Source organism: Notothenia rossii, assembly GCF_949606895.1.
Source record: "Notothenia rossii genome assembly, chromosome: 6".
NCBI lineage: Eukaryota > Metazoa > Chordata > Actinopteri > Perciformes > Nototheniidae > Notothenia > Notothenia rossii.
In genome coordinates this window covers 6,948,388-6,962,996 of record NC_136909.1, presented here as the reverse complement: position 1 = coordinate 6,962,996, position 14,609 = coordinate 6,948,388, and the positions used below count along the sequence as shown (strand labels likewise).

The 14,609-nt window shown below is 43.9% G+C and overlaps 1 protein-coding gene across 11 annotated transcripts in view; it reads right to left on the bottom strand.

The window, feature by feature from the left end:
- Positions 1–14,609, bottom strand: part of fbrsl1 (fibrosin-like 1) — a 349,667-nt gene that overhangs the window by 19,418 nt on the left and 315,640 nt on the right. For 10 of the 11 annotated variants that reach the window (XM_079690032.1, XM_079690031.1, XM_079690041.1 and 7 more), the window contains 2 exons: positions 1,387–1,576; positions 784–1,014 (listed from right to left, as the gene is read on the bottom strand). In XM_079690032.1, the coding sequence (XP_079546158.1) occupies positions 784–1,014; positions 1,387–1,576 (421 nt within the window). The remainder of the gene's footprint in view (positions 1–783; positions 1,015–1,386; positions 1,577–14,609) is intronic. The other variant, XM_079690034.1, reaches the window with a different exon arrangement.

Below are 14,609 nucleotides of genomic sequence, written 5' to 3'. Positions count from 1 at the left end.
ATTTAGTAACCATATACATTAAGAGAAATCTAAATATCTAGAGTATCTTTAGAATAAATTATATATAAATACAGAATTAGTTAACATGTCTCTGATTGGCTGAAACACCAAACAGATCATTGCAGCATTACCCATAATCCCCTCTGTTTCAGCCCTGTTTCCAAAGTGCTGATTTTCTGTCTGTTACTTTAGATGAAAATAAGGAGCCCCTCCCCTCTGATTGACACATGTTGATGTAGAAGAGACATGGAGAAGAGGGGACACATGTTGATGTAGAAGAGACATGAAGAAGAGGGGACACATGTTGATGTAGAAGAGACATGAAGAAGAGGGGACACATGTTGATGTAGAGGAGACATGAAGAAGAGGGGACACATGTTGATGTAGAGGAGACATGAAGAAGAGGGGACACATGTTGGTGTAGAAGAGACATGAAGAAGAAGGGACACATGTTGATGTAGAAGAGACATGAAGAAGAGGGGACACATGTTGATGTAGAAGAGACATGAAGAAGAGGGGACACATGTTGATGTAGAAGAGACATGAAGAAGAGGGGACACATGTTGATGTAGAAGAGACATGAAGAAGAGGGGACACATGGTGATGTAGAAGAGACATGAAGAAGAGGGGACACATGTTGATGTAGAAGAGACATGAAGAAGAGGGGACACATGTTGATGTAGAAGAGACATGGAGAAGAGGGGACACATGTTGATGTAGAAGAGGACATGAAGAAGTGGATTTGCATAACAGGTGACCTTTAAATGAAATGTAAGAGCGTACCTGAGGTCGTGCAGGCTGCTGTACTGCAGCGGGTGGTGCACCTGGCTGATTATCGGCCGTGCATGGTGCTGCTGGGGCGGCAGAACCCGGGGGTCCTGGTGAAAGTGTGGGTGAGACTGAGGGTGGAGCTGAGGGTGGGGTGGTGCCCTCAGCAGGGGGGGGGTGGGGAGAGGGGGCGGAGCTTGGAGCTCCCTCTTGACGCTGAGAGGAGGCGGGCTGGGCAGGAACGACCTAATTTTAAGACAAGGCAATTCAAGGGGCATTACAAAAGAGCATTTAGAAACATATTATGAAATGGCAATAAAAAGATAAGAAAACATGAACAACAGGTACATGAGTTAAAGTTACAGTGCAGTGGGAGACACACACATCTGAAATGTTTAGGGCTGACTCAGAAATAGCAGAAATAGTTTTCTTTGACCTCATTTTCTTTCTACTTATCCATTTGTTATTTCAAGTGTTTCATGCTTGAACCCCCCTTTGGAACATTTTCATCTGTAACCCAATATTCAGTATATTCCACGGATCCTGGCCATATTTCTGTAGCATATACAATTAATTTGCTCCCAGACATTCGTGTGGCTTGCTAGTTTTGGACCCCACCTGTACCTAGGGGGCTCTGGGGCGGCCGCGGCCGGGGCGGGGGAGCGCGTGGGCGCCGAGGCGGGGGTGGGACTGGGCACCGGGGGGGTGAAGGGACCCGCTCTGATGCTCTGCTCCTGGCTGCGCTGGAGCCCCGAGACTTTGGCTGCGCTGCAAGGCTTCGACTCCGGACACTCATTCGTCGGCACACCTGAGGAGAGAAGAAGAGCAACGTGTGAGAAGAGTTCATCTGATGGGGTACATTAGAGATCGGCCATCTTAGATGCTGAACCATTTCCTGTTTTGATTACAAAGCATAGCATAGCTTTGCTTGTGTGTAAAAAATGACGTCATTCGATAATAGTGATACCTCTATATAGATAATTATGCACATCAGCTAAAAGCTTTAGATACGATATGTTTTCATTCTATACGATTATCCACGATACGATACGATACTTTATGATCAGATACATTCTGAAATGTTCTTGCATCACAGCAGCTCCATTTACAACTTAGACATGACAAGTATTTAAGGCAAGACACAATGAAACAGACTTTTAAAATAACAACCAAATCACTGAGACACTGTTTAGACCCTTTTACACAAATGTAATTCTAGGATTGACCGGTGCAGAGAAGAGTGCGTCAGTCTACTAAATGGTATGACCCTGTATCTCTGATTTAACGGAAACAATGAGTTCAGTTTGTTTGGGTTTATAGACAATGTTGTTTTTAAAGAATTTCTCAAAAGTCCTTTTACCCAAGGTTCCTCTTGTTTCCTTCTACCTAGGTTCCTCTTGTTTCCTTCTACCTAGGTTCCTCTTGTTTCCTTCTACCTAGGTTCCTCTTGTTTCCTTCTACCCTAGGTTCCTCTTGTTTCCTTCTACCTAAGGTTCCTCTTATTTCCTTCTCCCTAGGTTCCTCTTGTTTCCTTCTACCTAGGTTCCTCTTGTTTCCTTCTACCCTAGGTTCCTCTTGTTTCCTTCTCCCTAAGTTCCTCTTATTTCCTTCTTCCTAGGTTCCTCTTGTTTCCTTCTCCCTAAGTTCCTCTTGTTTCCTTCTACCCTAGGTTCCTCTTGTTTCCTTCTCCCTAGGTTCCTCTTGTTTCCTTCTACCCTAGGTTCCTCTTGTTTCCTTCTACCTAAGGTTCCTCTAATTTCCTTCTCCCTAGGTTCCTCTTGTTTCCTTCTACCTAGGTTCCTCTTGTTTCCTTCTACCCTAGGTTCCTCTTGTTTCCTTCTACCTAAGGTTCCTCTAATTTCCTTCTCCCTAGGTTCCTCTTGTTTCCTTCTCCCTAAGTTCCTCTTATTTCCTTCTTCCTAGGTTCCTCTTGTTTCCTTCTCCCTAAGTTCCTCTTGTTTCCTTCTACCCTAGGTTCCTCTTGTTTCCTTCTCCCTAGGTTCCTCTTGTTTCCTTCTACCCTAGGTTCCTCTTGTTTCCTTCTCCCTAGGTTCCTCTTGTTTCCTTCTACCCTAGGTTCCTCTTGTTTCCTTCTCCCTAAGTTCCTCTTGTTTCCTTCTACCCTAGGTTCCTCTTGCTTCCTTCTACCCAAGGTTCCTCTTGTTTCCTTCTACCTAGGTTCCTCTTGTTTCCTTCTACCTAGGTTCCTCTTGTTTCCTTCTCCCTAGGTTCCTCTTGCTTCCTTCTACCCAAGGTTCCTCTTGTTTCCTTCTACCCAAGGTTCCTCTTGTTTCCTTCTACCCAAGTTTCCTCTTGTTTCCTTCTACCCTAGGTTCCTCTTGTTTCCTTCTCCCCTAGGTTCATCTTGTTTCCTTCTACCCTAGGTTCATCTTGTTTCCTTCTACCCAGTGTTAATTTTGGCAGCTGTTTTTGATTTAGTCTTAGTCTTTAGACGAAAATGGTTATTAGTTTTAGTCACATTTGAGTCATTCCTATCCTTCATAGTTTTAGTCTAGTTTTAGTCGACGAAAACTCCAAACGTTTTAGTCTACTTTTAGTCGATGAAAAATTACATTTTAGTCAACTTTTAGTCAAAATGTCTTCTCTCTTTAAACCAATTCAGCAAATACAGGTAGGCCTATCTGTGACAATGTGACAATATCAAGTGTTGAAATTCGTAAAGCAACATTTCACTCTCTTAACACTTTACTTGTGTAATATCTGGGTATCGTTAAGGTTTTCTACGGTACTACTAGTCTTATCGATACTGCTTATCGATCCAGTACTTTAACGTATTCTTGTATTTACTTTTTGTTATTTTTTAAAGGGCAAAACTAACAAATTGCTAACCGAATTAATTGCTTTATTTAAATGTGAAATAAATGAAATATATATAATTATGTTAAAATATTGTACTGTACCTGAGTACAAAGTTGAGGTACTTGTACTTTACTGGAGTATTTAAATGTGTTGCTACTGTGTTTCTACTCCACAACATGTATTTAATACCTTTAGTTACTTCACAGATCTGGATGCATGATCTGAAATCTAATCAAGTGTTAAATCAGACTTTAGTTCCACCTGGAGTAAATCCACAAGCTACCCTGCAGTATACAAAGTCATTCAAACTTGAAGGACTCCAGCATGTGTCCCACTCCCTTCTGAACAGCGTCCCCGGCAGATCTCTGTGTGCTGCTGCAGCGTGTCTGTTAGGCCCCGCCCCCCGCACACAGAGAGACCGCTCTTCTGGAGTGAAGAGAGCGGAAATAATGATATTGCAATTTAGAAACGTAAGATGCATTTTGACAGACAAGACGGACAATTGGGGGAAAATACCCTGCATTTTGAATGTCCGTTAGTCCACCATTAACACCTTAGTCCCGTCTTGTCTCGTCAACGAAAACTAAATATACATTTCGTCAAAGTTATCAAGAATCTATTTTTAGCTCGTCATCGTCTCGTCTTAGTTATGTAAAAAAGGTCGTTGACGAACATTTTTCGTCATAGTTTTCGTTACGAAATTAACACTGCTTCTACCCTAGGTTCCTCTTGTTTCCTTCTAACCTAGGTTCCTCTTGTTTCCTTCTCCCTAGGTTCCTCTTGTTTCCTTCTACCCTAGGTTCCTCTTGTTTCCTTCTACCCAAGGTTCCTCTTGTATCCTTCTCCCTAGACTCCATTAAGTGTTTAATCAGGTCATTTTCATGCTTGACTATAATCAGATGATCCAATTTCTTCCCGCGATCCAGTCAGTATGAATAAATCACAGCTAATTAAAGTTAAATGTCGGCCCCTATTCAGGGCTTTGCTGAGCACACAATCTGGCATGAAATAATTATGTTTCAATTGTGCTGTGAGGAGAGATCGTGGCCCTTTATCTTGGCCTCTCTACCCCTCCCTCCATGATCTTTCAGGGGATTTGGGAAACCACAGCAAAGCACTCTGAACCCCACCACTTTGTCTCTAGCATTCATCAGGGGCCCTTTCAGAAAGACAAGACGCTTTTATAATCAGCATTCCAGCGAACAACGACTTTTCATACTTAGGCTGTTGCGATTTAATGACTGTAATTATATGCCATTGTAGCGGGAAAACCGAAAGTGGCAGAAAATGCAGCATCTCGACACCTTTCACACACAAAGGATCTCAAAGCCCTTATGAATCTTAATGAAAAACAAAGAACATCTACTTCTCCTAGCCCTCTCACGCATCGAGGTCACTGCAGTGGATAGCTTTTCAAAAGGTGTTTTCTGGTATATGCGTGGGTTTCAGCCACTACATAGGACCCTATTGCATCATCCCATACACTGGCACTCAGTGGAAAGTCAGTGCAAGTGCTCGATACATGTCTCTAAACCATGAACGACAGAAAGCCAGATGGACCAAGTCACCTGCCGATATCCTGCCAATCCTTTCACGGAAAGCGATCCCTGCAGGCGTAAAACATTTGGTGACATCAAGTAACAACTAACGAATCATATAATTCATAAATTGTCAAAGTATTGATTTTATGTTTGCAGGAAATCATGATTATTCGCCTGTCCAATAAAGTGGACGTCATGCATCACTGGCTATTTCAGTAAACTTCATACTGCTAGTGTTCTTCTTGAAAATATTTCATTTGCAATATCTTTTTAGGCCTTAAATATGAATACTTAGTTATTATAATGTCATTTTAAGTTTGCACATCTTTATTTATAATTGTTTACAAATTTACAAGTTTTCAGTTTAGACTTTAATGCATAACAATCTTGTTTTTCATGCCCAAAGAACAATAAACACACTTGGTAAAAAAATCCTGAGTGAGGCTTTCATAATTCATGCATGAAAGGGCTAGAGTTAAAACAAAAGGCAAACTAGTCCACAAAGATATTGACAGCTAAGACACTACGAGAGCTTCTGAGTTCATCAAAGCGGAATGGAGTTTGTTTCAAGCAGAAAATCAGAGAAAGATGGAGACGTAGCGGTGTAGAGGAGGCTCTCTAAGCCGCGCTAATATACAGCTAAGATGCAGCAGTACTTCAGTCACAAGGCTTACTAGTGCCTCAATTAAAACATCTCCACGGGCCCTCTCCACGGCAACAAAAAACGAGAAGAGCCGGGAGCCGCTGTCAAGCCAGTGAGAAGTCATGCAGCCCGCTAATGGAATATCCAGTCCCTATTAACGGCCTGCTTAATCTTTCAAGGATCCTAACACCCATAAAAAGACCAATAAAAAGGCAGAGCTTTTTTTAATTTTATTTCCCTTTACTCCTTGCGTTTTATGGGAGAACCGGGGCTGGCTAAGGTGTCACGATTTTCAAATGAATTCCTGGGGTCCGGGCGTATATATATATATATATATATATATATATATATATATATATATATATATAGACCTCCAGATTTATAGGGGTCTGGGATTTAGAGAGAGAGACAGAGAGAGAGAGAGAGAGAGAGACAGAGAGAGAGAGAGAGAGAGAGAGACAGAGAGAGAGAGAGAGAGAGAGAGAGAGAGAGAGAGAGAGAGAGAGAGAGAGAGGAAGACTTGAAGGCACGGGCAGACAACCAGGCGATGAAGCAAATATCCACAGTCGAAATGTCGCCGTTGGGTGATGTTGCCGTGGCAACCTGTTCTTTTCCCAGACACAATGTGAGGCGAGTGATACAGAAAGGGGAAGTCTCTCAACGACCACTAGGAGAGGGAGAGAGAGGGAGAGAGAGAGGTTTCTAATACTAATGCAGGAGAAAGCCGGGGCCACAGTGAGCGCCGGGTTATCTTAATGATGATTCTAATGGGCTCTAATGGAGGCAGGGAGATATCGGCGCAGACCAACACATCCCTCATTAAAATCACTCTGCGCGACACACACACACACACACACACACACACACACACACACACACACACACACACACACACACACACACACACACACACACACACACACACACACACACACACACACACACACACACACACACACACACACACACACACACACACACACACACACACACACACACACTTAGAGAACGGCAGCACAAAGCCACAACAATCTGTCTGAATGTTTAGGAGACAGCATGTCATTTTAATATTTTATTTGATCTAAACTGATGACAATCTCCTCGGATGTATTTCAGTTATAATGCAGAGTTATGGTTTGATAGCAGCGTGATCTTCTGAAGGCAGCAAACTGTCAACACTTGGTGGTAGAAAACACTGTTCCTCTTTCCTAATAGCCTGCTTTTTTGCCTATTTTCTTTCAGCGGCAGCCATTTTGAATGCAAACCTGCATGCAGTGTTAAAAAGATGACATGAATTCCTCTCTGACACATGTCACCTAGAGGGACAATCTCTGTTTCATCAACAAACACTGTCCCCTCGCCGCAAAAACTGTCAACCGGATTCAGAAGCGTTTCAACAAACTGCCAAACCCAGCTTTAGTTTTCCTCGGGATATAGAACACACTTCCCTCACAAATTGAGGAAAAAACAGGGGGGCGAGCCACAGGCAGTTGAGTGAAACAAACGCTGTACGAGTGTCTGAACAAAAAAACGTGTTGTCCTGAAGCCCCGCAAAAACCTGAGCAGATGGTGTGAGGTAGTCAGTCACTCACTCACACGCACGCACGCACGCACACCCCCTTCCTCCTGTTAGCTGGGTTAGTGCACCGGGGGGACAGGGACGTTCCCTCGGGGGTGTTGGCAGGTCTGCTCACCAGATGACATCTCATCCCAGTATTGATCTTTTTATAGTTGTTCCTGTGGCCATGCTTACTCAGGGGAATTGGGTTTTACCCCGTGCACACATGCCTGGGTTTGCAGTGATACAGGGTTTGGGGGGGGGGGGGGGGGGGGGTGATGAGGGACACAGGGACTTGGGTAGCAGACGGATTCCCTGGCGATGAAAAAGGTGTCGCTATACAGCTGTTTTCTGATGACAGTATCCTTCACTTGTGGCCTTGCTTGTCCCTATGGAACATCTGGAGAGATGGCACCCGTCTGGCCTCCAGCAGCCAGATGGACCGGTCTTCAATTGCTTTGGCCTTGAGCTGCTTGTAGTAGTCCTGGCTGGGTGTCATCCTCCAATAGACTTGAATGACGGACAACATGGCTGCATGCTGTGACATCCGTCTGAGGCATGGTCTGTTGACACGTGTCATGTCAAGAAGACAATGCAGAAGCCCTGAAGGAGACCCTAAAATGCTTTGTGTGACAAAACTGCAGCCTTTAAAAAAAAAAATGCACACACCTGGCTACATACAAATGGGGTAGTGAATAAAATATAATACACAAATATGAATAAATACAAGAGTTTACAGCATTAATGCAAATATCTTCGTTTCATAATCGTTCTATTTTTCACCTTGTCTTACAATTTATTTCTCATTCCAACTCTAGCAAACTGACGCCATGAATGCAAATAAGTGTGTCACACAAATGACCTGCTCGCTGCTGCCCTGATGCCAGTATATACAACAGCTAGGGAAATAGAACCTGTATGCAAAAAGCCCTTTTCAGATTAGATACGAGGGTATGCAAATTCTCCCTGTGACGAGGGGGGGGGGGGGTTGGTGCTAAGAGAAGCTTAAAGCCACTGGGTGTTCTCATTTACTAGGCAAACACTGCGGTTCACTCCCTTCATAGCTCTGCCAAAGCATAAACAGTCAGGGCCCAGATAAAATAAGGACATGAACAGACAGATATGTAAATAAAGCGGCGTATCTGTTGAGATACGTTGGAGGATGCAGAAGGTAGAATGAACGCCGCCTTGATCCGCCTCCCGCTGGCTGTGGTTGACAGAATATTCTGCGGCTGTAGACGGTTGAGCTCACAATGATTTTTTTTTTTTTTTTTTTTTTACCTCTCTAGACAAGCAATCTGCACAGAGCCGGGCTTAGCTCACGAGTGAGTGACTGTGGAAGATGGCTATAACAGATACTGGCAGAAGGCAGGAAACCGCAGTCTTGCCAATCAACACTTCATTGCTGTGAGGTATTCTGTTGTAAAAAAAAAAAAAAAAAGGTGGGGTGATTACAACAAAAATGATTTCGTACGAGAAGAACAGAAGGGGCTGCGCAGTGTTGAATCATTGTGCTAATAATAAAATCATAGGAGAAATTTGAAATGGCTTGCTTTCCCTCACACTGTTTAATCTGCCTCAAGCGTCTCCAAGCTGGTAACGAGGAGAGCCAAGGCGACGTTTTTTTTGCAAATCACTCGGAAATGTTAATGGGCTGGTGGACGAGGAATAAGCTAAGAAAGCTAAGGAGAAGGGACAGCTGGCACGTCTCGATTATTTCACTGTCTCTTTGCTGCAGCGGACAAAAGGAGTGGATGGCAGCAGAATGGGAATGGGTGTTAAGCTGTAACATGTTTACAGTCAAAGCCCAGGAATAAATTGGGAACCCTAATGTTCATTTCAGATAGCTGGCAGCTCGAGGTACGGGACGAATCCGTTTTTCCAGCGCATTTCAGATCCCAATTCAAACAGCAGCCATATGGCGCGGGACCTATGTGCCATTCACCTCTCACGGTACATATGCCGGTGTTTGGGAAAGGGAGGTAATGACGTAGCGCACACTTTTAATTGGAGGAAAAGCAGGAGAGAGTTCAATCCAATCAACCAGACTTCATGTATATTGCCCAAGATCACAAATTACACATTTGTCTTGAGGGGGGGATGTGATTATAATGCCCCCCTCTGTCCTCTAACTAGGATACACTTCCAATAAATGCCACATTTAATCAGAAAAAATGAAGATATCTTGGGAAGAGTAACCGCTTAGGAATCCCTCTTCTAGAATGGACAAATGTGCATCGGATGTTGTGTATATGGATAGCTAAAAGATCAGAAATTGACAAAAATGATAATGCAAAAGTGTATTGAAAAAGGTGGATCCAGGAGGATGTTCAGAAGCTTCCGGGTGTAGCACAAATAACATGTGACGTCCGACCAGACCAAAGCAACAGTTTAAAATGTTTGAATGTCATATACGGTCCAGCAGTGCACCAAAAAAGCAACCATCGTTAACCCCTGGCTCAATATGCTGCTGAGAAGCCCCGCCCCCCCTTCAATCAGAGGTCATGTGCTCAGCGACGCTCATCAGTCTCAGCTTCTTCTTATGACACCGCCGGGTCAGTGGAGGTCACTGCCACTGGGCTCTCTAAATAAAAGGGCGGACGTGTTGAAGCTTTCAACAGAAAAGCTCAAGTCTAATGGCTCCTGGGACAAAGCCCACCCTGCCGGAAAGGAATTTGACCTCTTTCACTGTCATTGACCCACCCCCCCCCCCCCGACCCCGGTGACCGTTTCATACCCTGAGGATAGAGAGGGGAGGTCTGAAGAGACTTCAATTAAATCAATCAAACTTTATATATATTGCCCAATATCACAAATTACACATGTGTCTTCAGGGGGGATGTGTCACGGTACGTCCACACAGCAGTTTAAAAAAAATCTTCCAACGCTTCTCTGCCCATTGACTTTGAATGTGGGTGACGCCACTTTGCCTCGCTTTTCGCCGAACTGCATTGTGGGGAAGCAAAGCGAAGATTTCCAGGATTTTCAGGATTCAAAATTTGAGCAATGTTCAACTTTTGAAACTGAGCTGGAAGCGTCAGCCAATCAAATCCCGTTTATGCAAATCTGACAGTACAAGCGCTAGCCAATCAAACCGCGTGCGAGCTGGGAGAGCCAGTTCATTTCCTCATATTCCAAACGAGAAATTACGGTATCAAATCACCCGGTTCTTTACGACCAGAACTATTTACTGGGATACAAACCGGAGGCAGAGACAGTGGGTGAAACTGGTAGGTTTTTGCCTGTTTGGGGAGTTTATATATATATATATATTGTTCGCATAAAATCCCCGGGGTTTTTTGCTTTGTATGTCGGGGGCGGGACATTCATGTGATTGGCTGTTGGTCGCGTTGCTCGCAAAAAATCCCCAAGCTCTCAGACACGCCCAGCTCCAAGATTTTCAAGATTTTTTCAAAGCTGCTGCGTGGACGTACCGTTAGTGTCCACTGACTCGGATACACTTCCAAATAAATGCCACATTCAACGGGAAAAATAGAAAAACCCGTTGGAAGAGCAATAGATTAGGAAACCCTCTCCTAGAATGGACACATGTGCATTAGATGTATATGGATACAAAAAGATACGATAATGCAAAGGTATATTAAAAAAAATATAGAAACAGGAGGATGTTCAGAATCTTCCAGGTGCAGCGAAAACAATTTGTTGACGTCAGGCCGGACCAAAGCAACAGTTTAAAATGATTCATTGTCATATCTTGTCCATTGGTGCACCAAAAACAACCATCATGAATGGCTCAATACGCTGCCAAGAAGCATGTGCATTAGATGTTGGAGATAGAGAGGGGCGATCTGAACTATAAGGGTGAGTTTTTGTGTCGAGCCTTCAGGAGTTATTTTGTGCAATGCTGCGAGCACTAGCCTTATCATTTCATTAATTAGCATGACACGCCTGCCTGATGGACTTGAACGCGGCGGCGGCAGCTGTCTCAATTGATTACAGCGGCGGACACGGTGCCGCAATTATCGAGGTGACTGGAGACAACGGCTGCCACTTCTAATAAAGGACTTAACTCCCGCTTCCCACATCACAGCACAGTGTGGCAGCCTCCCTGTGTCTCACATACCTTTAAGACCTTTTCAGACTCTCTCCATGGGCTGCAGAGGAGCTCAGTGTGGGCTGCAGCTCTGGAGCAGCGTGTCAGCTTTACTTAAGCTCGCATAACGCCGGAGCAGTATCACTTTGGTGCCCCACAGGAAAGCATCCCCTATTAGCCCACCGACTGGCTCGCAATCCACGGATGAATGGGGAAGGAAAGGAGGCGGGAGAGAGAGAATGAGACACAAAGGCAGGCAGCTTTTGGCCAGGAAGCGTCAAGTCCGAGCAGAAATGGAGTGCTCAGCAATGTAAACAAAGGCAATGCTTTGCAGCCTCATGTATGAACATGCTACGGCCCACATGCCTCTAAGTGGATATAATATTATCTTTCAGAGCCGTGCTGATTACCTCTCAATGGAAGGGAAATGGATGGGTGAAAATCCTTCAGCAAATCTTAAGTGGCATGACAGTGGGCTGAAAGAGCCTGCATGTTTTTCTTTCCTTCTCCTCCAGCTCCATTTCCACTCCCCACTCAGAGAGCAGAGCGACAATCGGAGGTTGACAGCTCCTAACCGGTCGCCATACCTCATTCACTGTTTTGACATATGCAGCATTTTAGTGCCGTGAAAGGTGAAGAACAAACATATTTACCGACGTATCGTGTTTCCTCAAGTGTTTGGCAGACACAAGCGTTTGTTATATGAGAATGACAAGCTGTAGTTTGGACTCACCTGCTGCACGCAAATACAGCAGCCACTCTCATAACAACAAATGAAAGATGCTGACAGACAGGAATGCTGACGTTGTATTTCGATATGTGGCAACGGATAAAAACGAATATGTCTTTATCAACCGCTGGCAGGGAACCAGATCACCAATCAAGCACACTTCTTCTCCATGTCATGTGTACAGGTAGAAGCATCCTGTTATTACACCTGCTGATCAGGACTCAGGTTCTCAGGTGGTCACAGCATGGAGTTTAATTGCAACATGGAGAATAAATCAATCAAAAACAGTCTACTGTATGTTGCCAAGATATTTGCAACAACTGCCTACAGATACTATATGTTCACATTTTGGATTTGGACCAATGAGATAACATATGATTGAAGTTCACAAATACTATTCAATATATATTACATCGAAAGGGGCCCTATTCTGCTTTTTGGGGTTTTTCCTTGCCCTGTAGTGTGTCGTATAGGTTTTTGGCGAGCGCTCCAACATATTGTACGACATAGGCTAAGGCGCGGGACATCTCTACGCTAAAGTGTCGTTTTTTTTGTATCAAGTTATCATTTATGGTTAAAAAAGGTACCGATCACGTGTTTTTCAAAAGATCGGAATCGGGAGGAAAAAAATCGGGGATCGGGTTTTTTTTTTTTTTTTTTAAATACTTTTTTTTTTTTTTTTGTATTCAATGTTATAAAACAAAAATGACCATGTTCAAGTCTGACAGTCATCCTGAGGCCTTAGTTTTGGTTTCAAATGACACAACATCATGTATGTGTTGCTTCTTTGGGGCTTGTTTTCATAGACCTAGTTGCTTATTTCTCTCAAATCTGGCATCAGAGTGGGCGCAGTGTCTAATTGTAGCAGTAAGCTAACGAGTACTGATAAGCTTTATTTGTTTTTGATCCAATACTGCACAACTGAACTGATCCAATGCTGCTGTGAAAGAAAGGAGCTATATCCATGTTGGATAGAATATCCAATTTAAATAAAAAAATAACCTTAAGGGACAACTTGAATGCTTTTTTTCTTTTTTTTCTCTTAATGAATTGCATAAAGATCGGATCGGGAAAAATCGGTATCGGCAAATTGTCAAAATCAAATGATCGGAATCGGATCGGGAGCAAAAAAAGGTGATCGGGACATCCCTACATTTACATTTTCTTTGAAATTCTCTTTACAGAAAAGGCTATATAGTTTCAGGTTTGAAATAAACAACTTTTTATATTTATTTATATTTTTCTAAATATATTTTCTTTTAGCCCTTTTTTCCAACTAAAATCACTCAACACATGCATGCTTATGGAAAACATGGTTTGACCTCTACAAATCTATTTTGAGTTCACTATTTTAAAAACTGTAGAGTATTTCTAAAGGCTCTGGAGTGAGTGTGAAATCTTCCCCCCAGGGAGTGGGAATGCGATAGGGTAAGATGTTAGAGGACTATTTGTCCAAAGATAGCACCCCAGTGTGCATTAAAGTGCTTGGGCTTAAGTTTCACATATCTGCGGGCCCCCAGGGATGCACACTGTCCGGTAAAGACACACTGATGTAATCGACGCCTCTTCTATAGGAGGATCCTGCTGCTGGTGCTGCTGGGTAATTAGGCTTACAGATGGAGACCCAGCAGCTGTTGAAGACTAGACTAGCTGCCATTTTCCCCCCTGTTAATGGCTACACGCCAAAAGTGCTGCGTTTCTTATGAGCTACAAGCTGTTTCTCTGCAACAGAAGAAGCTCTTTTTTTCTTAACATGTCAAAGCTGATGACACACTTAGAGGACCGAGGTGGAGATGTTTGAAATAGCTCTCACACAGAGCTTAGTTAGACAAACACACACAAAAGCCTCTTCAAAATCTCTCCTCAGAACCACCATGGTGGGAGAAGAGTGACAATTGGAGGGTGTATCAGGTTCGCAAACATTTGCAGTCCTTCCTTGCAGCCCCATTTATCACTCTTGATTAGAGAGAGAGCGTGACAGAGAGAAGAGTGATGGACTGGGGTAAAAGAAGGAGAAGGAGGTTAGGCAATAAGGCAGAGGAGAAGCAGAGGGCAGGAAGGAGTGTCAGGTAAACTAATGGAGACAAGGCCCGGATCCCGACCTGTGGGGCTGCTGCTAACCTTAGACCCCCCCTCTCCCTTACGCCACACACACAGGCAGGTAGCAACACACCGCCAGAGGAAGCGAGTCTGTAACTGGGCCCGTAGTGGAACATTAATAAAAGCCTGCACGTTCGTAGGCCTGCCGCACTTCACTGTGGCGTTCCAATTGCGGCGAGTGCAGAATTGATTTGTTTGGAGTGTGAAGGCGGCGTGCCAGTGTGGGGAAATGTGTGAATGTGAGTACGTCTGCGAGAAAGAGAAGGGGAGGAGGGGGGGGGGGGGTGCACGGTGAAACAGGAGCGAAATTGGAAGCAGAAACGAGCCAAATCGCTTGCGAGATGAAACAGACTATACGAGGAAAAACAAGACAACACATGGCCTCGGAAAAGTGT